Genomic DNA, 21,909 nt, shown 5'->3' on the forward strand with positions numbered 1-21,909 from the left:
TCAGGACTTCTTGACCTGCAGTGAAATGCTCTACCAATGAGCTACACCACCTGGCAATGTTGCAGATTTGTCTGTAGAAAACATGCTTGGGGTTTAAAAAATTGCTCAAGAATTATTTTTTTTTAAAGCTCAGAAAAAGTGGTGGACCCTAAAGAGGGGGCACCCAGAGTTGAACTGGGGACCTCTTGATCTGCAGTCAAATGCTCTACCACTGAGCTACACCCCCTGTCAAGCATAGTAATGCAATTATACATAACACGATTTGCGTATAAAACACGGCTCAATAAAATTGGAAAAGCTCAGGAAACCATCGGAAAAAGTGGAGCACTCTGATGAGGGGGCGCCCATAGTTCAATTGGGGACCTTTTTTACCTGCAGTCAAATGCTCTACCAGTGAGCTGCAAACACTGTCCAAAAACCTTGTTTCATCGTACAAAATATGTTTTAGGTTTTGAACATTGCTCATTAAAACGTGTATATATTGGAATTGACCACAAAAGGTAAAGAGGAAAACTTATAAAACTAACTACATTTGAAGTGGACACTTCTTGTTCTGCAGTCAAATGTTCTACCAGTGAGCAACACACCTGTCTGATATTACAAATGTGTTCAATTGTACAAATAGCATTTGTGGTTTTGCTAAACCTCGCTAATTGTTATAAATCACACTGTTTATATTACACATGCTTCACTGATTCGAGTATTTGGCGAGCGCCGTTTTGTCCTACTAATTTTGGCGGTCCTTGAACTCGCTGTATAGTTTGTGTCCATGTATAACATTCTCCGACTTTCTAGGACGTGTTTTATGCCACTTTTTCTATCTCATTTTGTCCACCACACTTTTAACGTTGGGCATGAGTGCACAAAGGTGAGTTTTGTTGATGTTATTGACTTGTGTGGAGTGCTAATCAGACATATTTGGTCACTGCGTGACTGCAAGCTAATCGATGCTAACATGCTATTTAGGCTAGCTATATGTACATATTGCATATGCCTCTTTTGTAGCTATATTTGAGGTCTTTTAGTTTCCTTTAAGTCCTCTTAATTACATTTATATCTCATGTAATATGGCTTTTAATTTTTTGCGGCTCCAGACAGATTTGTTTTTGTATTTTTGGTCCAATATGGCTCTTTCAACATTTTGGGTTGCCGACCCCTGGATTAGGGGGTGGGGCCCAGAGCTGAACTCGGGACTTCTTGATCTGCAGTCAAATGCTCTACCAATGAGCTACACCACCTGGCAATGTTGCAAATTTGTTTGTACAAAATATGCTTGGGGTTTCAAAAATAGAAGAATATTTTTAAAGCTCAGAAAAAGTGGTGGATCCTGAAGAGGGTCCAGAGTTGAACTAGGGACCTCTTGATCTGCAGTTAAAGGGTCCTCCACTGAGCTACACCCCCTGATAAAGATATAAATTCAATTAGACATAACACGATTTGCGTATAAAACATGACTCAATAAAATTGGAGAAGCTCAGGAAACCATCGGAAAAAGTGGAGCACTCAGATGAGGGGGCGCCAGAGTTGAATTGGGGACCTTTTTATCTGTAGTGAAATGCTCTACCAGTGAGCTGCAAACACAATCCAAAAACCTTGGTTCATCATACAAAATATGTTTTAGGTTTTGAACATTGCTTTTTAAAACTTGTATGTATTGGTATCGACCACAAAAGGACAAAAGGAAAACTTATGAGAGTAACCAGAAATGAAGTAGAGATTTCTTGTTCGGCAGTCAAACGATCCACCACTGAGCAACACGCCTGTCCGATATTACAAATTTGTTTAATTGTACAAATGGCATTTGTGATTTTGAACAACACTAAAAAATGTTGTACTAGTTGATACTTTGTTCAAAGGTAGTGGAGGAACATGATGAGGGGGCACCCAGAGTTGAACTGGGGACCTCTTGATCTGCAGTCAAATGCTCTACCAATGAGCTACACCCCCTGTTAAACATAGTAATTCAATTTTACATAACACGATTTGCGTATAAAACATGGCTCAATAAAATTGGAGAAGCTCAGGAAACCATCGGAAAAAGTGGAGCACTCTGATGAGGGGGCGCCTAGAGTTGAATTGGGGACCTTTTTACCTGCAGTCAAATGCTCTACACTGTAAAAAATTACTGTAAAAATACAAAAAAAAATTACAGTTATATACTGTTCTTCTTAAATACAGTTAAGTACTGTACATTTTGTTGCATTTTACAAAAAATATCGACCAACAGTAAGCTACTGCACAACCTACAGTATAATACAGTATTTTTCAGACTTGTTTCTTGGGTCCGCCCACAATTCGATCTGCTGCTCTCACGAATAACACGTACCCAGGTGGAAGAAAAAGTAGTTCCCACTAAACCAGGGGTGGGCAATTAATTTTTACCGGGGGCCGCATGAGCTACCCGAGCACTGCTGGAGGGCCACATCGACAATATTTCAATTAAATTTTGCTCAATATTATTTTTGATCATCATCGGCAGTCACTCGTAGTCGAGTATGACTGTCCTCAGAATGGATGGATTCCCATTCGGGAGGACGCCTGCGTGTGACGTCTTTTAGCGTGGGGAGACTGATGCGCCTGCAGCCACCACACGGTCCTTGGCAGAGAGGGGCCTTGATCCAGTGGCATGGATCCATGACGACTGGAGACCACTCTCTGTTGCAGCCTTCATCCGCCTTCAGTGCCGTTGTGACATGCAGTGTCATCCTCCGCCACTTCCACCGTTGAGGTCTTTGAAATGCTATTCAACCCATAGCTGGGACCCTGACAGGTACTACCACCCCGGGTCAGAGTGGACCTGGGAGCAATGATGACTGAGGGGTAACTCCACCTTCCCCAAAACTCCAGAACTCCCGAACTGAAGCCTCATCACCGGATGCAGTTTTGAGTCATACCCAGGACAATTACTTTTGATATATACCGTAAGATAAATAATAATAATAATAATAATAATAATAATAATAATAATAATAGTAATACTTCAACATAGTGTGTATAACAGCATTCCATGACTAATATAAATAAATTAACATTAATAATAAATGACAGTAAAATAAGCACACGTATGACTGAGGAGTCATAGTGTAACTTTGTGTGGTGTTTGAGTTGTCCGACTTTTTGTGTGGCCATAAACGCACCAGTGGTTTAGTGCTATGCGTGTTGGTGACAGATGACAAGTTGGTTTTGGCCTGGTTTGTACGGCAGAAAATGACTAGTTTTTCGAGATAGAATTGTTTTACTCATGTTTTTGGTGTGGTTATGTCCGAATATAAACAGTTTTGTTCAATAAAGTGATCGATATAATTCCTGTCCTCGAAGCATCTCGATAGACGTTACAATAATTGAACGGTGTTCAATTGAACGGTGTTGACGAACACCGTTAGGGCCGCTTGTTGTCACTGTCACTCAAAGTTGCATTGCAAAATTCCATAGAATAAATATGTTTATTTTGTTTATAATTCAGATGGGATTTGATTTGGTGCGCGGCATATATACTTGCTGCACGCAGCGGACGCTTGAGCAGTGCGCAATTGCGCAGGCACGCACCTTAGGTGAGGGGACGTTGCTTTGCAGTTCTTGTCTTGTTGAAAACACGGCATTCCTCATCGACTTTTCTCTTTTTGGCGTCTCGGGTGTAAACCGTGCATCACTTGTCGCTGCATGTGCACCTTCACTCGCAGGTTACACACGGACACACGCCCATAAATAATACTTTTCAAAATAAAAGCAGCACAGTTGTATTGCGCGCAGGACATAGATGTTTTTTCAACTTTATTTTGTAATTGCAGTTGTTCACATTCACTCACAATCACGCATACGTCCACACGGAAGTAATACAAATAACGATTTTCAAAACAAAAGCAGCACCGTTGTATTGCACACTCGACATAGATACTTTTTAAAATTTATTTTGTAATTTATAATTGGCCTCACGCGGGCCGGACAGGGACGCACAAAGGGCCGGAGGCGGCCCGCGGGCCGCAGAATGCCCAGGTCTGCACTAAACCGTGTCACTTATACAATATTTAAATAATACTTCCCATTGTGTTGCTATTAATGATATTTTACCTCAAAACATGTACTATCAAAGTATCGACATTTTGATTTGAAAATCAATTTTAGAGCATAAAGATCTGGCACTCCTTTTATCAATATTCACGTATCATTCCGCACATCATAACTCTGACGTTGTCAAGTACCGATGGATGGACGAGCAATAACCTGCTGCCACCTCCAGCTATACAATCACCTAAATCCATTCTACTGGTGTGTTTTTGATAACAAGGTAAGAGTCACTTGTAACTTGATGTGTCATTTTCTGTTTGAATTGCTTTATATATATATTTATAAAGTCCGAAATTACTTAGCGTCACAGTGAGCATCACAGACATCGTTGACCACATGTACCGCCGCATGCTAGCTAGCTAAGTTTTCTTCATTTTTGTCATAGTGATCATACTGTCATAGTCATCTCAAAAAGATGATAACTTTCAACATTTGTGCTACGACTTGCAGGAATGTATTTGCGTATGTTAGACACATGCTTGTATGCCTAATGCATCGTTTAAGTGTGCTTTCCCTGAATGCACAATAGTTTTTTCCAACTTCTCAGCCTTCAAAACTCACAGCCGTCGCCATAAATATGGCAAGAGTAGGACTGATATGTATAGTGCAAAAGGTTTAACTTGTAATATTGTCTCATGTAGCGCGAAGTGCGATGATATACGGCAGTGGTCCCCAACCACCGGGCCGCGGACCAATTGGTAGCAGGCCGCACAAGAAAAGAAAAAAATTGTTTTTATTTTTATTAAATCAACATAAAACACACAATATATACATTATTATATCAATGTAGATCAATACAGTCTACAGAGATACAGTCCTTAAGCACACATGAATAAAGAAATACAATCATGATGATTGTATTTCTTTATCAAAAAAAAAAAAAATACCACCCCCCCAGTTCTGGGACCCTGTTTCTACCATCTGTTGAGGTAAGAGAAGGGAACTGAACTTATTGTGGAAGACTACAATACAAAGATGAGACAGTCAATTGCTCAATAACAATAACAGTGAAATACTTTTTCATAACATGGTCACTACTGCCTAGTTTCTCTTGTTATATTCTTATTTTACTGTTATATTTTTATTCTCATCGTTGCTTTTTATTTTTATTCTATTGTAATATTGTTCTATTTTGTCTCCATTTATACCCCCATTATTTACTTTTTACTTTTTACAATTTTGTACACTGCTGCTGGAATTTAAATTTTCCTGAGGGAACTCTCCTGAAGGAATCAATAAAGTACTATCTAATCTATCTAATCTTAACTTTGATCCTCAAAATACCCTCATTAGTCATCACGTGACTGTGAAAGGGACAACATATAAGAGCAACATGTTTGTTGTTATAGGTCGTAATGATGATGGCCTTGTTGTAGGAAAAATTAAAAAGGTTGTCATTCATAAAAATGTAACAGTGTATTTTATCACTGAGGTATATCAGGCTGTTAGGTCAACCTTACATTAATGCCTATTACAATACACATATGCATAACTTCTCTGTTAGTCAAGCAGAGCTGTTCGATTACTACCCACTGCCTGAATATTTTATTCGGGGCGTGTCCTCACTAATTCTTCACCATTCAGTCCCTATATTCTAGATTCATGTCATCCATCTGTGAGGAAATAAAAGTCATCATCCTCAGAACTTTACCCAACCTGTCTGAGGATATTGTACAACTGGTCATCTCAACACTGAAAAGCTCAGGTGTGGAATCAAAAGCAGACCTCAAGTATGTAGAGCAGGATGAGATCAAAGACCTCTTGCCTGTTATCCAGCAAAGGAAACTTCTGGAGGCATTCAAAATGGGTAACTATCAATCTTGTGTTTGTAGTTCTCCCATCTAGTTAAAGCTACAGTAATTGTTGAGAAAGAATAACACTCATTTGACATAGAATGAATACATTCGAGTAGAGATTTGCACCTGTCAGATATTCTACAGTTCTCCCAAAAGCCTTAATGCAGTTGTATTCCAAACAATTGTTTGAATTGACATGCATGCATATGGGAGAAATTTTGAATCTAGTGATGTATACATTTTGCTTTATTTCTATGCGTTTTAGAAACTACAACAGTCGTGCTTGATCTCCACCCCTTGCCAGATGACTTGGTACATCAAAAGTCTGCAGGCGGAAGTCTGTCTTTGTTCTCCAGTCCATTGCCTTGCTCCTCTTCATCTTCACTGGCTGGCTTTTCGCCCTTGTCAAGCTCTTTACCAGCTTCAGCACCTCCTGAGATCGGTAGGTTGTGAGTTCAAACCCCGGCCGAGTCATACAAAAGACTATAAAAATGGGAGCCATTACCTCCCTGCTTGGCACTCAGCATCAAGGGTTGGAATTGGGGGTTAAATCACCAAAAATGATTACCGGGCACGGCCACCGCTGCTGCCCACTGCTCCCCACTGCTCCTCTCACCTCCCAGTGGGTGATCAAGGGTGATGGGTCAAATGCAGAGAATAATTTCGCCACACCTAGTGTGTGTGTGACAATCATTGGTACTTTAACTTTAACTTAACTTTGTTCTCAGAGTGGAGTAAGCCAGCCCGCCATAATATCCAGTAAATGGCATGAAACCTTTCAAGTCCCATGGGATAAAATGCCTGCTGAAGTGCAATCAGCTATCGCCAACAGCAGGAGACCTGCTCCTGACAAGCGACGCCAAATGATTAGAATCCTTGTGGATGAAATGAGAAGGTAAGAGGCTAATCCAACGCGCAGTGAGTGTCTCGTAATCTGCCAAAAAAGTGTTAAGCAGTACCCATGTAGTTTTGCTGATATGACACCAGAAGGTGCCATAATTAGTGGAGGTTTTACTTCATTCCTCACTCAAATGAAAACACGCATTGAGAACATCAATCGTGAAGGAAGAACCAAACCACTCAGAACAAAAAGACGGTTTGGACAAATGCAGAAATATTGTATTCTTACATTTTAATTAAATGATGCTCCCAACTGCCATGTTATATTTTGTCACAAGTCATCATGGTGACCTATTTTTTCTACAGATGTCTGCCACTGCAGCCGATGTGGAGCGGACTCTGACCCTCCCGACTAGTCCACGACTGATACTGCTGGGTAAGTGTCTCATGGAGCGCAGAACTTAAGTCTGTTTGTCTTAAAGCTGAGAACCATAATGCTCAGTCTACCCTTCCTGTGGATGAAGATGGGGAGTTGACTCTTCGTATCATCCAGCTGTTGATGGCCTATTTTGATGAAAGAAGAGATGCACTGATACTCCTTGCAGATGTAAGTTTAGCACTATTAAGCTACAAAAGCATACAAACATCTAAATTAATATTATAAATATTCTAAAATTCAATGTTTTTTTGTTATTGTTTTTCAATCTCTTACCCACCAAATTATGCAGAAATATTGTATTCCTACATTTTAATTAAATTATGCTCCCAACTGCCATGTTATATTTTGTCACAAGTCATCATGGTGACCTATTTTTTCTACAGATGTCTGCCACTGCAGCCGATGTGGAGCGGACACTGACCCTCCCGACCAGTCCACGACTGATACTGCTGGGTAAGTGTCTCATGGAGTGCAGAACATAAGTCTGTTTGTCCTAAACGTATGTATACTATGCTCTCCTGTAGATGTATTTGTATCATTGTTGTTTTTGTCATTCCGAACATTGGAAAGTAATGATTTGCAGCAGTACACCTTAGGAGACTAGATGTAAACAAAGTAAAGAGAGAGCAATATATTCTTGGGTGTGAGGTGGCCATTCCAAATACCTTTTAAAATGTTACCCATATCGGATACTGTTTAGGAACATAAACTGCATTTCTTGACTACCAGTTGCTGGTGACAAAGTCACAATAAAACGTTGGATGATCAGCATGGAAGGTGATGTCATCTGCGAAGGCGTCCAACCTAGCTTCATCTCAGGGCTTGCTGCCCTTCTTGCCACCTACTATGTGTTCAACTTGGCATACCAAGAGGAAGGGGCTCGGACATTGGAATTTGTTCAAAGGTAAATCCTCTTCATACTGTTAGGATATTTTGCCCCTTTTCTCACCTCTGTTCAGGAATTTGACTTGTCATTTCCCCAATTTTGTGCCTTAAATCAATGACTCTTCTGTTCCTTTGTGGACCTTCTCATTAGGGACCGAAGCACCAGTTTGACTCTAAGATACAGAGAAGGTAGGTAATGTGCAGGTAAAGATATGTTGACTGGGTCAAAGAAGGAAGCACCTGTTTGACCCCAGGATGCAGAAAAAGTAGGTCATTTGCAGGTAAAGATATGTTGACTGGGTGATGGCAGGAAGCACCAGCGTGACCCGAGGATGCAGAGCAAGTAGGTAATGTGCGGGTGAAGATATGTTGAATGGGTAAAGGCAGGAAGCACCAGCGTGACCCCACTATGCAGAGAAGGTAGGTAATGTGCGGGTGACGGTATGTTGAATGGGTGAAAGAAGGAAGCGCCGGTGTGGTCGAGGCAATGCAGACAAGGTAGGTAATGTGCAGGTGAAGATATGTTGTATGGTGAAAGAAAGAAGCACCAGTGTGATCCCAGGATGCAGGGAAGGTAGGTAATGTGCAGGTAAAGATATGTTGAATGGGTAAAGGCAGGAAACACCAGCTAGACTCCAGGATACAGAGAAGGTAGGTAATGTGCAGGTAAAGATATGTTGAATGGGTAAAGGCAGAAAGCACCAGCGTGACCACACTATGCAGAGAAGGTAGGTAATGTGCAAGTAAAGATATGTTGAATGGGTAAAGGCAGGAAACACCAGTGTGACCCCAGGATGCAGAGAAGATAGGTAATGAGCAGGTAATGATATGTTAAATGGGTGAAAGCAGGAAACAGCGTAAATACACGGTCCCGTAGATGGAGAGAAAACACAAATAGAGAGAGGGATTGGGGAGGCTTTAGCATTGTCTTCCTCTCTGAATTTGTCTTAATGGGTTTTAGAGCATTCACTCATCTACAGCTGTGGTTATGATTTAGGCTCACATATATCCTAAAATTGATATGAATATTTGTGCAGTGCATATTCCTAAATTAACAATGTGGGGGGAGTTCTGTATCGACTGCAAGTAATTTTCAATCACAACAGAATATCTAATATGCTTTCTCTCTTTTTTTAGGCGATTCATTGGCGTTAACCCTGAGAGGGGAACAAAGGCTAGCCAGGGAAAAGTGGTGTCCAAGAAGACCGGGAAGCTTGTCCAGAAAAAGGCAGCAACTGTAAATCCTCACGTAGCCATCCTTATAAAAAATCTCACAGACTTTGAGTGGGGCTTTATGTAGCCGACAACTAAACACTTGACTCGTGTTCAGTTATTTGTCTCCAGTTTGAAATGAAGTTGACATGTTCTAAATGTTAAAATGCTTTACTGAAAATAAGAAGAATGCACTAAATGTACATTGAATGTATTTGATGCGTTTTAAAATGATTGGTTAATAAAAGCATAAACTTGCAAGGCCATTTCTCCAGTCATTTTTATGCCAGCAGATTGCAGGGGTTTTGATTTTGAAAAATTAAAAGTTCAACTCATTAACTTCTAATGGCATTATACTGTAAAGCTCAGTCTATAATGCTTACAATTATTTTACTGTGATTAACTGTTCATGGATATTACAGTAGATACACTAAAATAACAGTGTAATGCCGCTAAACAGATGACAGTATTATGCTGTGAAGTGTATATTTGATACAGCACAGTACTGTGATACCTTTTACAGTAATAAACTGTAGTGATAAATCACAGTATGTGTGCTGTAGAAAAACAGTATTATACTGGAACCATTAGCTGCCAGTAGGTTACTGTAATTAAACGGTGACATTTTTTACAGTGTACCAGTGAGCTGCAAACGCTGTCCAAAAACCTTGTTTCATCGTACAAATTATGTTTTAGGTTTTGAACATTGCTCATTAAAACATGTATATATTGGAATTGACCACAAAAGGTAAAGAGGAAAACTAACTACATTTGAAGTGGACACTTCTTGTTCTGCAGTCAAATGTTCTACCAGTGAGCAACACACCTGTCTGATATTACAAATGTGTTCAATTGTACAAATAGCATTTGTGGTTTTGCACAACGCTAATGAGAGTCATATAAGTTGAGTCTTTGTTCACAGAAGGTGAAGGAACCTGATGAGGGGGCACCCAGAGCTGAACTGGGGACCTGTTGATCTGCAGTCAAATGCTCTACCACTGAGCTACACCCCCTTTTAAGTATGTTGATTTTATTATAAAAACACTTTTTGGTTTTAAAACATTGCTCAAAAAAAAAGTAGAAGAACAAAAAATGCTCAGAAGAAGTAGGGGATTCTGATTAGGGGGTGGGGCCCGGAGCTGAACTCGGGACTTCTTGATCTGCAGTCAAATGCTCTACCAATGAGCTACACCACCTAGCAATGTTGAAAATTTGTTTGTACAAAATATGCTTGGGGTTTAAAAAATTGCTCAAGAAAATTTTTAAAACTCAGAAAAAGTGGTGGATCCTGAAGAGGGTCCAGAGTTGAACTAGGGACCTCTTGATCTGCAGTCAAAGGGTCCTCCACTGAGCTACACCCCCTGATAAAGATAATAATTCAATTAGACATAACACAATTTGGGTATAAAACATGGCTCAATAAGATTGGAGAAGCTCAGGAAACCATCGGAAAAAGTGGAGGACTCTGATGAGGGGGCGCCCAGATTTGAACTGGGGACCTTTTTACCCGCAGTCAAACGCTCCACCACTGAGCAACACACGCCTGTCCGATATTACAAATTTGTTTAATGTACAAATGGAATTTGTGATTTTGATTAACACTAAAAAGAGTTGTACAAGTTGAGACTTTGTTCAAAGGAAACGGAGGAACCTGATGAGGGGGCACCCAGCGTTGAACTGGGGACCTCTTGATCTGCAGTCAAATGCTCTACCACTGAGCTACACCCCCTGTTAAGTAAGCCGATTACATTATACAAAGCACATTTTGGGTTTAAAACATTGCTCAAGTAATTTGTAGAAAATCCGAAAACACTCGGAAGAAGTAGAGGACTCTGATTAGGGGGTGGCACCCAGAGCTGGACTCGGGACTTCTTGATCTGCAGTGAAATGCTCTACCAATGAGCTACACCACCTGGCAATGTTGCAGATTTGTCTGTAGAAAACATGCTTGGGGTTTAAAAAATTGCTCAAGAATTTTTTTTTTTAAAGCTCAGAAAAAGTGGCAGACCCTGAGAGGGGACACCCAGAGTTGAACTGGGGACCTCTTGATCTGTGGTCAAATGCTCTACCACTGAGCTACACCTCCTGTCAAGCATAGTAATTCAATTATACATAACACGATTTGCGTATAAAACACGGCTCAATAAAATTGGAGAAGCTCAGGAAACCATCGGAAAAAGTGGAGCACTCTGATGAGGGGGCGCCCAGAGTTGAATTGGGGACCTTTTTACCTGCAGTCAAATGCTCTACCAGTGAGCTGCAAACCCTGTCCAAAAATCTTGTTTCATCGTACAAATTATGTTTTAGGTTTTGAACATTGCTCATTAAAACATGTATATATTGGAATTGACCACAAAAGGTAAAAAGGAAAAATTATAAAACTAACGACATTTGAAGTGGACACTTCTTGTTCTGCAGTCAAATGTTCTACCAGTGAGCAACACACCTGTCTGATATTACAAATGTGTTCAATTGTACAAATAGCATTTGTGGTTTTGCACAACGCTAATGAGAGTCCGATGAGGGGAAAAAGTGTAGGACTCTGATGAGGGGGCGCCCAGATTTGAACTGGGGACCTTCTTACCCGCAGTCAAACGCTCCACCACTGAGCAACACGCCTATCCGATATTACAAATTTGTTTAATTGTACAAATGGCATTTGTGATTTTGAACAACACTAAAATGAGTTGTACAAGTTGAGACTTTGTTCAAAGGGAGTGGAGGAACCTGATGAGGGGGCACCCAGAGTTGAACTGGGGACCTCTTGATCTGCAGTCAAATGCTCTACCACTGAGCTACACCCCCTTTTAAGTATGTTGATTACATTATACAAAACACTTTTTGGGTTTAAAACATTGCTCAAGTAATTTGTATAAAATTAGAAAACACTTGGAAGAAGTAGAGGACTCTGATTAGGGGGTGGCACCCAGAGCTGGAGTCAGGACTTCTTGATCTGCAGTGAAATGCTCTACCAATGAGCTACACCACCTGGCAATGTTGCAGATTTGTCTGTAGAAAACATGCTTGGGGTTTAAAAAATTGCTCAAGAATTTTTTTTTTTTAAAGCTCAGAAAAAGTGGTGGACCCTAAAGAGGGGGCACCCAGAGTTGAACTGGGCACCTCTTGATCTGCAGTCAAATGCTCTACCACTGAGCTACACCCCCTGTCAAGCATAGTAATGCAATTATACATAACACGATTTGCGTATAAAACACGGCTCAATAAAATTGGAAAAGCTCAGGAAACCATCGGAAAAAGTGGAGCACTCTGATGAGGGGGCGCCCATAGTTCAATTGGGGACCTTTTTACCTGCAGTCAAATGCTCTACCAGTGAGCTGCAAACACTGTCCAAAAACCTTGTTTCATCGTACAAAATATGTTTTAGGTTTTGAACATTGCTCATTAAAACGTGTATATATTGGAATTGACCACAAAAGGTAAAGAGGAAAACTTATAAAACTAACTACATTTGAAGTGGACACTTCTTGTTCTGCAGTCAAATGTTCTACCAGTGAGCAACACACCTGTCTGATGTGTTCAATTGTACAAATAGCATTTGTGGTTTTGCACAACGCTAATGAGAGTCGTATAAGTTGAGACTTTGTTCACAGAAGGTGAAGGAACCTGTTGAGGGGGCACCCAGAGTTGAACTGGGGACCTGTTGATCTGCAGTCAAATGCTCTACCACTGAGCTACGCCCCCTTTTGTGTATGTTGATTCTATTGTAAAACACTTTTTGGGTTTAAAACATTGCTCAAGAAAATTGTAGAAGAACAAAAAATGCTCAGAAGAAGTAAGGGACTCTGATTATGGGGTGGGGTCCAGAGCTGAACTCGGGACTTCTTGATCTGCAGTCAAATGCTCTACCAATGAGCTACACCACCTGGCAATGTTGCAAATTTGTTTGTACAAAATATGCTTGGGGTTTCAAAAATAGAAGAATATTTTTAAAGCTCAGAAAAAGTGGTGGATCCTGAAGAGGGTCCAGAGTTGAACTAGGGACCTCTTGATCTGCAGTTAAAGGGTCCTCCACTGAGCTACACCCCCTGATAAAGATATAAATTCAATTAGACATAACACGATTTGCGTATAAAACATGGCTCAATAAAATTGGAGAAGCTCAGGAAACCATCGGAAAAAGTGGAGCACTCAGATGAGGGGGCGCCAGAGTTGAATTGGGGACCTTTTTATCTGTAGTGAAATGCTCTACCAGTGAGCTGCAAACCCAATCCAAAAACCTTGTTTCATCATACAAAATATGTTTTAGGTTTTGAACATTGCTTTTTAAAACTTGTATGTATTGGTATCGACCACAAAAGGACAAAAGGAAAACTTATGAGAGTAACCAGAAATGAAGTAGAGACTTCTTGTTCGGCAGTGAAACGATCCACCACTGAGCAACACGCCTGTCCGATATTACAAATTTGTTTAATTGTACAAATGGCATTTGTGATTTTGAACAACACTAAAAAGAGTTGTACAAGTTGATACTTTGTTCAAAGGAAGTGGAGGAACCTGATGAGGGGGCGCCCAGAGTTGAACTGGGGACCTCTTGATCTGCAGTCAAATGCTCTACCACTGAGCTACACCCCCTGTTACACATAGTAATTCAATTTTACATAACACGATTTGCGTATAAAACATGGCTCAATAAAATTGGAGAAGCTCAGGAAACCATCGGAAAAAGTGGAGCACTCTGATGAGGGGGCGCCTAGAGTTGAATTGGGGACCTTTTTACCTGCAGTCAAATGTTCTACCAGTGAGCTGCAAACCCTGTCCAAAAACCTTGTTTCATCGTACAAAATATGTTTTAGGTATTGAACATTGCTTATTAAAATGTGTATATATTGGAATTGACCACAAAAGGTAAAGAGGAAAACTTATAAAACTAAGTACATTTGAAGTGGACACTTCTTGTTCTGCAGTGAAATGTTCTACCAGTGAGCAACACACCTGTCTGATGTTACAAATGTGTTCAATTGTACAAACAGCATTTGTGGTTTTGCACAACACTAATGAGAGTCGTGTAAGTTGAGACTTTGTTCACAGAGGGCGAAGGAATCTGATGAGGGGGCACCCAGAGTTGAACTGGGGACCTCTTGATCTGCAGCCAAATGCTCTACCACTGAGCTACACCCCCTGTTAAGCATAGTAATTAAATTATACATAACACGATTTGCGTATAAAACACGGCTCAATAAAATTGGAGAAGCTCAGGAAACCATCGGAAAAAGTGGAGCACTCTGATGAGGGGACGCCCAGAGTTGAATTGGTGACCTTTTTACCTGCAGTCAAATGCTCTACCCTGTCCAAAAACCTTGTTTCATCATATACAAAATATGTTTTAGGTTTTGAACATTGCTCATTAAAACGTGTATATATTGGAATTGACCACAAAATGTAAAGAGGAAAACTTATAAAACTAACTACATTTGAAGTGGACACTTCTTGTTCTGCAGTGAAATGCTCTACCAATGAGCTACACCACCTGGCAATGTTGCAGATTTGTCTGTAGAAAACATACTTGGGGTTTAAAAAATTGCTCAAGAAAATTTTTAAAGCTCAGAAAAATTGGTAGATCCTGAAGACGGGCCAGAGTTGAACTAGGGCCCTTTTGGGTTTAAAACATTGCTCAAGAAAATTGTAGAAGAACAAAAAATGCTCAGAAGAAGTAGGGGACTCTGATTAGGGGGTGGCACCCAGAGCTGAACTCAGGACTTCTTGGTCTACAGTCAAATGCTCTACCAATGAGCCACACCACCTGGCAATGTTGCAAATTTTTAGGACAAAATATGCTTGGGGTTTCAAAATCTGCTCAAGAATGTTTTTAAAGCTCAGAAAAAGTGGTGGATCCTGAAGAGGGTCCAAGGTTGAACAAGGGACCTCTTGATCTGCAGTCAAAGGGTCCTCCACTGAGCTACACCCCCTGATAAAGATAATAATTCAATTCGATATAACACAATTTGCATATAAAACATGGCTCAATAAGATTGGAGAAGCTCAGGAAACCATCGGAAAAAGTGGAGGGGGCTCCCAGATTTGAACTGGGGACCTTTTTACCCGCAGTCAAACGCTCCACCACAGAGCAACACGCCTATCCGATATTACAAATTTGTTTAATTGTACAAATGGCATTTGTGATTTTGAACAACACTAAAATGAGTTGTACAAGTTGAGACTTTGTTCAAAGGGAGTGGAGGAACCTGATGAGGGGGCACCCAGAGTTGAACTGGGGACCTCTTGATCTGCAGTCAAATGCTCTACCACTGAGCTACACCCCCTTTTAAGTATGTTGACTACATTATACAAAACACTTTTTGGGTTTAAAACATTGCTCAAGTAATTTCTATAAAATCAGAAAACACTCGGAAGAAGTAGAGGACTCTGATTAGGGGGTGGCACCCAGAGCTAGACTCGGGACTTCTTGATCTGCAGTGAAATGCTCTACCAATGAGCTACACCACCTGGCAATGTTGCAGATTTGTCTGTAGAAAACATGCTTGGGGTTTAAAAAATTGCTCAAGAATTATTTTTTTTTAAAGCTCAGAAAAGGTGGTGGACCCTAAAGAGGGGGCACCCAGAGTTGAACTGGGGACCTGTTGATCTGCAGTCAAATGCTCTACCACCAAACTACACCCCCTTTTGTATATGTTGAATCCATTATAAAAACACTTTTTGGATTTAAAACATCGCTCAAGAAAATTGTAGAAGAACAAAAAATGCTCAGAAGAAGTAGGGGCCTCTGATTAGGGGGTGGTGCCCAGAGGTGAATTTAGGACTTCTTGATCTGTAGTCAAACACTCTACCAATGAGCTACACCACCTAGCAACATTGCAAATTTGTTTGTACAAAATATGCTTGGGGTTTAAAAAATTGCTCAAGAAAATGTTTAAAGCTCAGAAAAAGTCATTGGTCCTGAAGAGGGTCCAGAGTTGAACTGGGGACCTCTTGATCTGCAGTCAAAGGATCCTCCACTGAGCTTCACCCTCTGATAAAGATAATAGTTCAATTAGACATAACACAATTTGCGTATAAAACATGGCTCAATAAGATTGGAGAAGCTCAGGAAACCATCGGAAAAAGTGTAGGGCTCTGAAGAGGGGGCGCCCAGATTTGAACTGGGGACATTTTTACCCGCAGTCAAACGCTCCACCACTGAGCAACACGCCTGTCCGATATTACAAATTTGTTTAATGTACAAATGGCATTTGTGATTTTGATTAACACTAAAAAGAGTTGTACAAGTTGAGACTTTGTTCAAAGGAAATGGAGGAACCTGATGAGGGGGCGCCCAGAGTTGAACTGGGGACCTCTTGATCTGCAGTCAAATGCTCTACCACTGAGCTACACCCCCTGTTAAGTAAGCTGATTCCATTATACAAAGCACTTTTTGGGTTTAAAACATTGCTCAAGTAATTTGTAGAAAATCCGAAAACACTCGGAAGAAGTAGAGGACTCTGATTAGGGGGTGGCACCCAGAGCTGGACTCAGGACTTCTTGATCTGCAGTGAAATGCTCTACCAATGAGCTACACCACCTGGCAATGTTGCAGATTTCTCTGTAGAAAACATGCTTGGGGTTTAAAAAATTGCTCAAGAACTTTTTTTTTTAAAGCTCAGAAAAAGTGGCAGACCCTGAAGAGGGGACACCCAGAGTTGAACTGGGGACCTCTTGATCTGCAGTCAAATGCTCAACCACTGAGCTACACCTCCTGTTAAGCAGAGTAATTCAATTATACATAACACGATTTGCGTATAAAACACGGCTCAATAAAATTGGAGAAGCTCAGGAAACCATCGGAAAAAGTGGAGCACTCTGATGAGGGGGCGCCCAGAGTTGAATTGGGGACCTTTTTACCTGCAGTCAAATGCTCTACCAGTGAGCTGCAAACCCTGTCCAAAAATCTTGTTTCATCGTACAAATTATGTTTTAGGTTTTGAACATTGCTCATTAAAACATGTATATATTGGAATTGACCACAAAAGGTAAAGAGGAAAACTAACGACATCTGAAGTGGACACTTGTTCTGCAGTCAAATGTTCTACCAGTGAGCAACACACCTGTCTGATATTACAAATGTGTTCAATTGTACAAATAGCATTTGTGGTTTTGCACAACGCTAATGAGAGTCTGATGAGGGGAAAAAGTGTAGGACCCTGATGAGGGGGTGCCCAGATTTGAACTGGGGACCTTCTTACCCGCAGTCAAACGCTCCACCACTGAGCAACACGCCTATCCGATATTACAAATTTGTTTAATTGTACAAATGGCATTTGTGATTTTGAACAACACTAAAATGAGTTGTACAAGTTGAGACTTTGTTCAAAGGGAGTGGAGGAACCTGATGAGGGGGCACCCAGAGTTGAACTGGGGACCTCTTGATCTGCAGTCAAATGCTCTACAACTGAGCTACACCCCCCTTTAAGTATGTTGATTACATTATACAAAACACTTTTTGGGTTTAAAACATTGCTCAAGTAATTTGTATAAAATTAGAAAACACTTGGAAGAAGTAGAGGACTCTGATTAGGGGGTGGCACCCAGAGCTGGACTCAGGACTTCTTGATCTGCAGTGAAATGCTCTACCAATGAGCTACACCACCTGGCAATGTTGAAGATTTGTCTGTAGAAAACATGCTTGGGGTTTAAAAAATTGCTCAAGAATTATTATTTTTTAAAGCTCAGAAAAAGTGGTGGACCCTAAAGAGGGGGTACCCAGAGTTGAACTGGGGACCTCTTGATCTGCAGTCAAATGCTCTACCACTGAGCTACACCCCCTGTCAAGCAAACTAATGCAATTATACATAACACGATTTGCGTATAAAAAACGGCTCAATAAAATTGGAAAAGCTCAGGAAACCATCGGAAAAAGTGGACACCTGTCTGATATTACAAATGTGTTCAATTGTACAAATAGCATTTGTGGTTTTGCACAACGCTAATGAGAGTCGTATAAGTTGAGACTTTGTTCACAGAAGGTGAAGGAACCTGTTGAGGAGGCACCCAGAGTTGAACTGGGGACAAGTTGATCTGCAGTCAAATGCTCTACCACTGAGCTACACCCCCTTTTGTGTATGTTGATTCTATTGTAAAACACTTTTTGGGTATAAAACATTGCTCAAGAAAATTGTAGAAGAACAAAAAACGCTCAGAAGAAGTAAAGGACTCTGATTAGGGGTTGGGGCCCGGAACTGAACTCGGGACTTCTTGATCTGCAGTCAAATGCTCTACCAATGAGCTACACCACCTGGCAATGTTGCAAATTTGTTTGTACAAAATATGCTTGGGGTTTCAAAAATAGAAGAATATTTTTAAAGCTCAGAAAAAGTGGTGGATCCTGAAGAGGGTCCAGAGTTGAACTAGGGACCTCTTGATCTGCAGTCAAAGGGTCCTCCACTGAGCTACACCCCCTGATAAAGATATAAATTCAATCAGACATAACACGATTTGCGTATAAAACATGGCTCAATAAAATTGGAGAAGCTCAGGAAACCATCGGAAAAAGTGGAGCACTCAGATGAGGGGGCGCCAGAGTTGAATTGGGGACCTTTTTTTTTGTAGTGAAATGCTCTACCAGTGAGCTGCAAACACAATCCAAAAACCTTGTTTCATCATACAAAATATGTTTTAGGTTTTGAACATTGCTTTTTAAAACTTGTATGTATTGGTATTGACCACAAAAGGACAAAAGGAAAACTTATGAGAGTAACCAGAAATGAAGTAGAGACTTCTTGTTCGGCAGTCAAACGCTCCACCACTGAGCAACACGCCTGTCCGATATTACAAATGTGTTTAATTGTACAAATGGCATTTGTGATTTTGAACAACCCTAAAAAGAGTTTTACAAGTTGATACTTTGTTCAAATGTAGTGGAGGAACCTGATGAGGGGGCGCCCAGAGTTGAACTGGGGACCTCTTGATCTGCAGTCAAATGCTCTACCACTGAGCTACACCCCCTGTTAAACATAGTAATTCAATTTTACATAACACGATTTGCGTATAAAACATGGCTCAATAAAATTGGAGAAGCTCAGGAAACCATCGGAAAAAGTGGAGCACTCTGATGAGGGGGCGCCTAGAGTTGAATTGGGGACCTTTTTACCTGCAGTCAAATGCTCTACCAGTGAGCTGCAAACGCTGTCCAAAAACCTTGTTTCATCGTACAAATTATGTTTTAGGTTTTGAACATTGCTCATTAAAACATGTTTATATTGGAATTGACCACAAAAGGTAAAGAGGAAAACTAACTACATTTGAAGTGGACACTTTTTGTTCTGCAGTCAAATGTTCTACCAGTGAGCAACACACCTGTCTGATATTACAAATGTGTTCAATTGTACAAATAGCATTTGTGGTTTTGCACAACGCGAATGAGAGTCATATAAGTTGAGTCTTTGTTCACAGAAGGTGAAGGAACCTGATGAGGGGGCACCCAGAGTTGAACTGGGGACCTGTTGATCTGCAGTCAAATGCTCTACCACTGAGCTACACCCCCTTTTAAGTATGTTGATTGTATTATAAAAACACTTTTTGGTTTTAAAACATTGCTCAAAAAAAAGTAGAAGAACAAAAAATGCTCAGAGGAAGTAGGGGATTCTGATTAGGGGGTGGCGCCCAGAGCTGAACTCGGGACTTCTTGATCTGCAGTCAAATGCTCTACCAATGAGCTACACCACCTACCAAGTTGCAAATTTGTTTGTACAAAATATGCTTGGGGTTTAAAAAATTGCTCAAGAAAATTTTTAAAAAATCAGAAAAAGTGGTGGATCCTGATAAAGATAATAATTCAATTAGACATAACACAATTTGGGTATAAAACATGGCTCAATAAGATTGGAGAAGCTCAGGAAACCATCGGAAAAAGTGGAGGACTCTGATGAGGGGGCGCCCAGATTTGAACTGGGGACCTTTTTAACCGCAGTCAAACGCTCCACCACTGAGCAACACGACTGTCCGATATTACAAATTTGTTTAATGTACAAATTGAATTTGTGATTTTGATTAACACTTAAAAGAGTTGTACAAGTTGAGACTTTGTTCAAAGGAAATGGAGGAACCTGATGAGAGGGCGCCCAGAGTTGAACTGGGGACCTCTTGATCTGCAGTCAAATGCTCTACCACTGAGCTACACCCCCTGTTAAGTAAGCTGATTCCATTATACAAATCACTTTTTGGGTTTAAAACATTGCTCAAGTAATTTGTAGAAAATCTGAAAACACTCGGAAGAAGTAGAGGACTCTGATTAGGGGGTGGCACCCAGAGCTGGACTCAGGACTTCTTGATCTGCAGTGAAATGCTCTACCAATGAGCTACACCACCTGGCAATGTTGCAGATTTCTCTGTAGAAAACATGCTTGGGGTTTAAAAAATTGCTCAAGAATTTTTTTTTTAAAGCTCAGAAAAAGTGGCAGACCCTGAAGAGGGGACACCCAGAGTTGAAATGGGGACCTCTTGACCTGCAGTCAAATGCTCTACCACTGAGCTACACCTCCTGTTAAGCAGAGTAATTCAATTATACATAACACGATTTTCGTATAAAACACGGCTCAATAAAATTGGAGAAGCTCAGGAAACCATCGGAAAAAGTGGAGCACTCTGATGAGGGGGCGCCCAGAGTTGAATTGGGGACCTTTTTACCTGCAGTCAAATGCTCTACCAGTGAGCTGCAAACCCTGTCCAAAAATCTTGTTTCATCGTACAAATTATGTTTTAGGTTTTGAACATTGCTCATTAAAACATGTATATATTGGAATTGACCACAAAAGGTAAAGAGGAAAACTTATAAAACTAACGACATTTGAAGTGGACACTTCTTGTTCTGCAGTCAAATGTTCTACCAGTGAGCAACACACCTGTCTGATATTACAAATGTGTTCAATTGTACAAATAGCATTTGTGGTTTTGCACAACGCTAATGAGAGTCTGATGAGGGGAAAAAGTGTAGGACTCTGATGAGGGGGCGCCCAGATTTGAACTGGGGACCTTCTTACCCGCAGTCAAACACTCCACCACTGAGCAGCACGCCTATCCGATATTACAAATTTGTTTAATTGTACAAATGGCATTTGTGATTTTGAACAACACTAAAATGAGTTGTACAAGTTGAGACTTTGTTCAAAGGGAGTGGAGTAGGGATGTGCGTATCGATCCTGTGGTATCGATATATCGATACTCACACGCTGCTCATTTGGCATCACTTTTCTGAAAAAAGTATCGATATAAACCAAAAAACGGCGTGTGGGGGGTGCAAGCATCACTTTCAGATGTTTTTGATGACTTACTTAACTTACTATGTGCTGGGACACCCCTGTACCTGGCAGAGTATAGAGCTGGCCCAGTCACGTGACAGGAGACAGCGAATGAGCGTCGTCAACGTGCAACACACACATAGCCAGCCGACAGCGATGCAGCCAGGAATATCCAGTGTTGTCCAATTGTTGCCTTAAAACAGGCATTGTTTTGTTTTTGTTTTTAGTAATGTTTACTGAATATTTTTGTTGAAATGATTATCCTAAATTCAAATAATTTCCACACAGGGGAATTTACTGTTAGTTGAAAATAGGGATGATACTCGAAACTGGTTTTCCCGGTTATTCGATAAGAAAAGAACCGAGTCCTCGGACTCGAATCCCTTTTTGAGAACCGGTACTCGTTATCGAGACCACTATAGTA

The 21,909-nt window shown here is 40.7% G+C and overlaps 1 protein-coding gene and 13 non-coding genes across 15 annotated transcripts; 1 reads left to right on the forward strand and 13 right to left on the reverse strand.

Annotated features, from left to right (window-relative positions):
- Nucleotides 1-154: 154 nt before the first annotated feature.
- Nucleotides 155-226, reverse strand: trnac-gca (transfer RNA cysteine (anticodon GCA)). The gene has a single exon. It is a non-coding gene; the product is annotated as a tRNA-Cys (tRNA).
- Nucleotides 227-773: 547 nt separating this feature from the next.
- LOC133639226 (uncharacterized) lies at nucleotides 774-9,426 on the forward strand. 2 transcript variants are annotated; one of them, XM_062032386.1, is made up of 8 exons: nucleotides 774-868; nucleotides 5,650-5,872; nucleotides 6,127-6,303; nucleotides 7,068-7,137; nucleotides 7,226-7,308; nucleotides 7,524-7,593; nucleotides 7,870-8,044; nucleotides 8,177-9,426. In XM_062032386.1, the coding sequence occupies exons 2-8, from the start codon at nucleotides 5,810-5,812 to the stop codon at nucleotides 8,220-8,222; spliced, it is 684 nt and encodes a 227-aa protein (XP_061888370.1). In that variant the 5' UTR covers nucleotides 774-868; nucleotides 5,650-5,809; the 3' UTR covers nucleotides 8,223-9,426. The 2 variants fall into 2 exon arrangements, with proteins under 2 accessions (XP_061888370.1, XP_061888371.1); XM_062032387.1 differs by lacking the exons at nucleotides 774-868; nucleotides 5,650-5,872 and adding an exon at nucleotides 6,590-6,756 and having other exon boundaries at nucleotides 5,968-6,303.
- Nucleotides 9,427-10,894: 1,468 nt separating this feature from the next.
- Nucleotides 10,895-10,966, reverse strand: trnac-gca (transfer RNA cysteine (anticodon GCA)). The gene has a single exon. It is a non-coding gene; the product is annotated as a tRNA-Cys (tRNA).
- Nucleotides 10,967-11,251: 285 nt separating this feature from the next.
- trnac-aca (transfer RNA cysteine (anticodon ACA)) lies at nucleotides 11,252-11,323 on the reverse strand. Its single transcript has one exon. It is a non-coding gene; the product is annotated as a tRNA-Cys (tRNA).
- Nucleotides 11,324-11,970: 647 nt separating this feature from the next.
- Nucleotides 11,971-12,042, reverse strand: trnac-gca (transfer RNA cysteine (anticodon GCA)). The gene has a single exon. It is a non-coding gene; the product is annotated as a tRNA-Cys (tRNA).
- A 287-nt stretch (nucleotides 12,043-12,329) lies between these two features.
- trnac-gca (transfer RNA cysteine (anticodon GCA)) lies at nucleotides 12,330-12,401 on the reverse strand. Its single transcript has one exon. It is a non-coding gene; the product is annotated as a tRNA-Cys (tRNA).
- Nucleotides 12,402-12,867: 466 nt separating this feature from the next.
- Nucleotides 12,868-12,939, reverse strand: trnac-gca (transfer RNA cysteine (anticodon GCA)). The gene has a single exon. It is a non-coding gene; the product is annotated as a tRNA-Cys (tRNA).
- Nucleotides 12,940-13,758: 819 nt separating this feature from the next.
- trnac-gca (transfer RNA cysteine (anticodon GCA)) lies at nucleotides 13,759-13,830 on the reverse strand. Its single transcript has one exon. It is a non-coding gene; the product is annotated as a tRNA-Cys (tRNA).
- Nucleotides 13,831-14,305: 475 nt separating this feature from the next.
- trnac-gca (transfer RNA cysteine (anticodon GCA)) lies at nucleotides 14,306-14,377 on the reverse strand. Its single transcript has one exon. It is a non-coding gene; the product is annotated as a tRNA-Cys (tRNA).
- A 1,069-nt stretch (nucleotides 14,378-15,446) lies between these two features.
- On the reverse strand, nucleotides 15,447-15,518 carry trnac-gca (transfer RNA cysteine (anticodon GCA)). Its single transcript has one exon. It is a non-coding gene; the product is annotated as a tRNA-Cys (tRNA).
- Nucleotides 15,519-16,519: 1,001 nt separating this feature from the next.
- Nucleotides 16,520-16,591, reverse strand: trnac-gca (transfer RNA cysteine (anticodon GCA)). Its single transcript has one exon. It is a non-coding gene; the product is annotated as a tRNA-Cys (tRNA).
- A 1,352-nt stretch (nucleotides 16,592-17,943) lies between these two features.
- trnac-gca (transfer RNA cysteine (anticodon GCA)) lies at nucleotides 17,944-18,015 on the reverse strand. The gene has a single exon. It is a non-coding gene; the product is annotated as a tRNA-Cys (tRNA).
- A 1,107-nt stretch (nucleotides 18,016-19,122) lies between these two features.
- On the reverse strand, nucleotides 19,123-19,194 carry trnac-gca (transfer RNA cysteine (anticodon GCA)). The gene has a single exon. It is a non-coding gene; the product is annotated as a tRNA-Cys (tRNA).
- Nucleotides 19,195-20,300: 1,106 nt separating this feature from the next.
- On the reverse strand, nucleotides 20,301-20,372 carry trnac-gca (transfer RNA cysteine (anticodon GCA)). The gene has a single exon. It is a non-coding gene; the product is annotated as a tRNA-Cys (tRNA).
- Between the last annotated feature and the right edge of the window lie 1,537 nt (nucleotides 20,373-21,909).

This window comes from Entelurus aequoreus, linkage group LG22 (assembly GCF_033978785.1).
Source record: "Entelurus aequoreus isolate RoL-2023_Sb linkage group LG22, RoL_Eaeq_v1.1, whole genome shotgun sequence".
Taxonomy (NCBI): domain Eukaryota; kingdom Metazoa; phylum Chordata; class Actinopteri; order Syngnathiformes; family Syngnathidae; genus Entelurus; species Entelurus aequoreus.

Coding starts and splice junctions, on each gene's coding strand:
- LOC133639226 (XM_062032386.1), top strand. CDS start 5,810: ATGAGATCAAAGACCTCTTGCCTGTTATCCAGCAAAGGAAACTTCTGG. Junction 5,873..6,126: donor TCTGGAGGCATTCAAAATGG/GTAACTATCAAT, acceptor TATGCGTTTTAG/AAACTACAACAGTCGTGCTT. Junction 7,309..7,523: donor CACTGATACTCCTTGCAGAT/GTAAGTTTAGCA, acceptor TTTTTTCTACAG/ATGTCTGCCACTGCAGCCGA.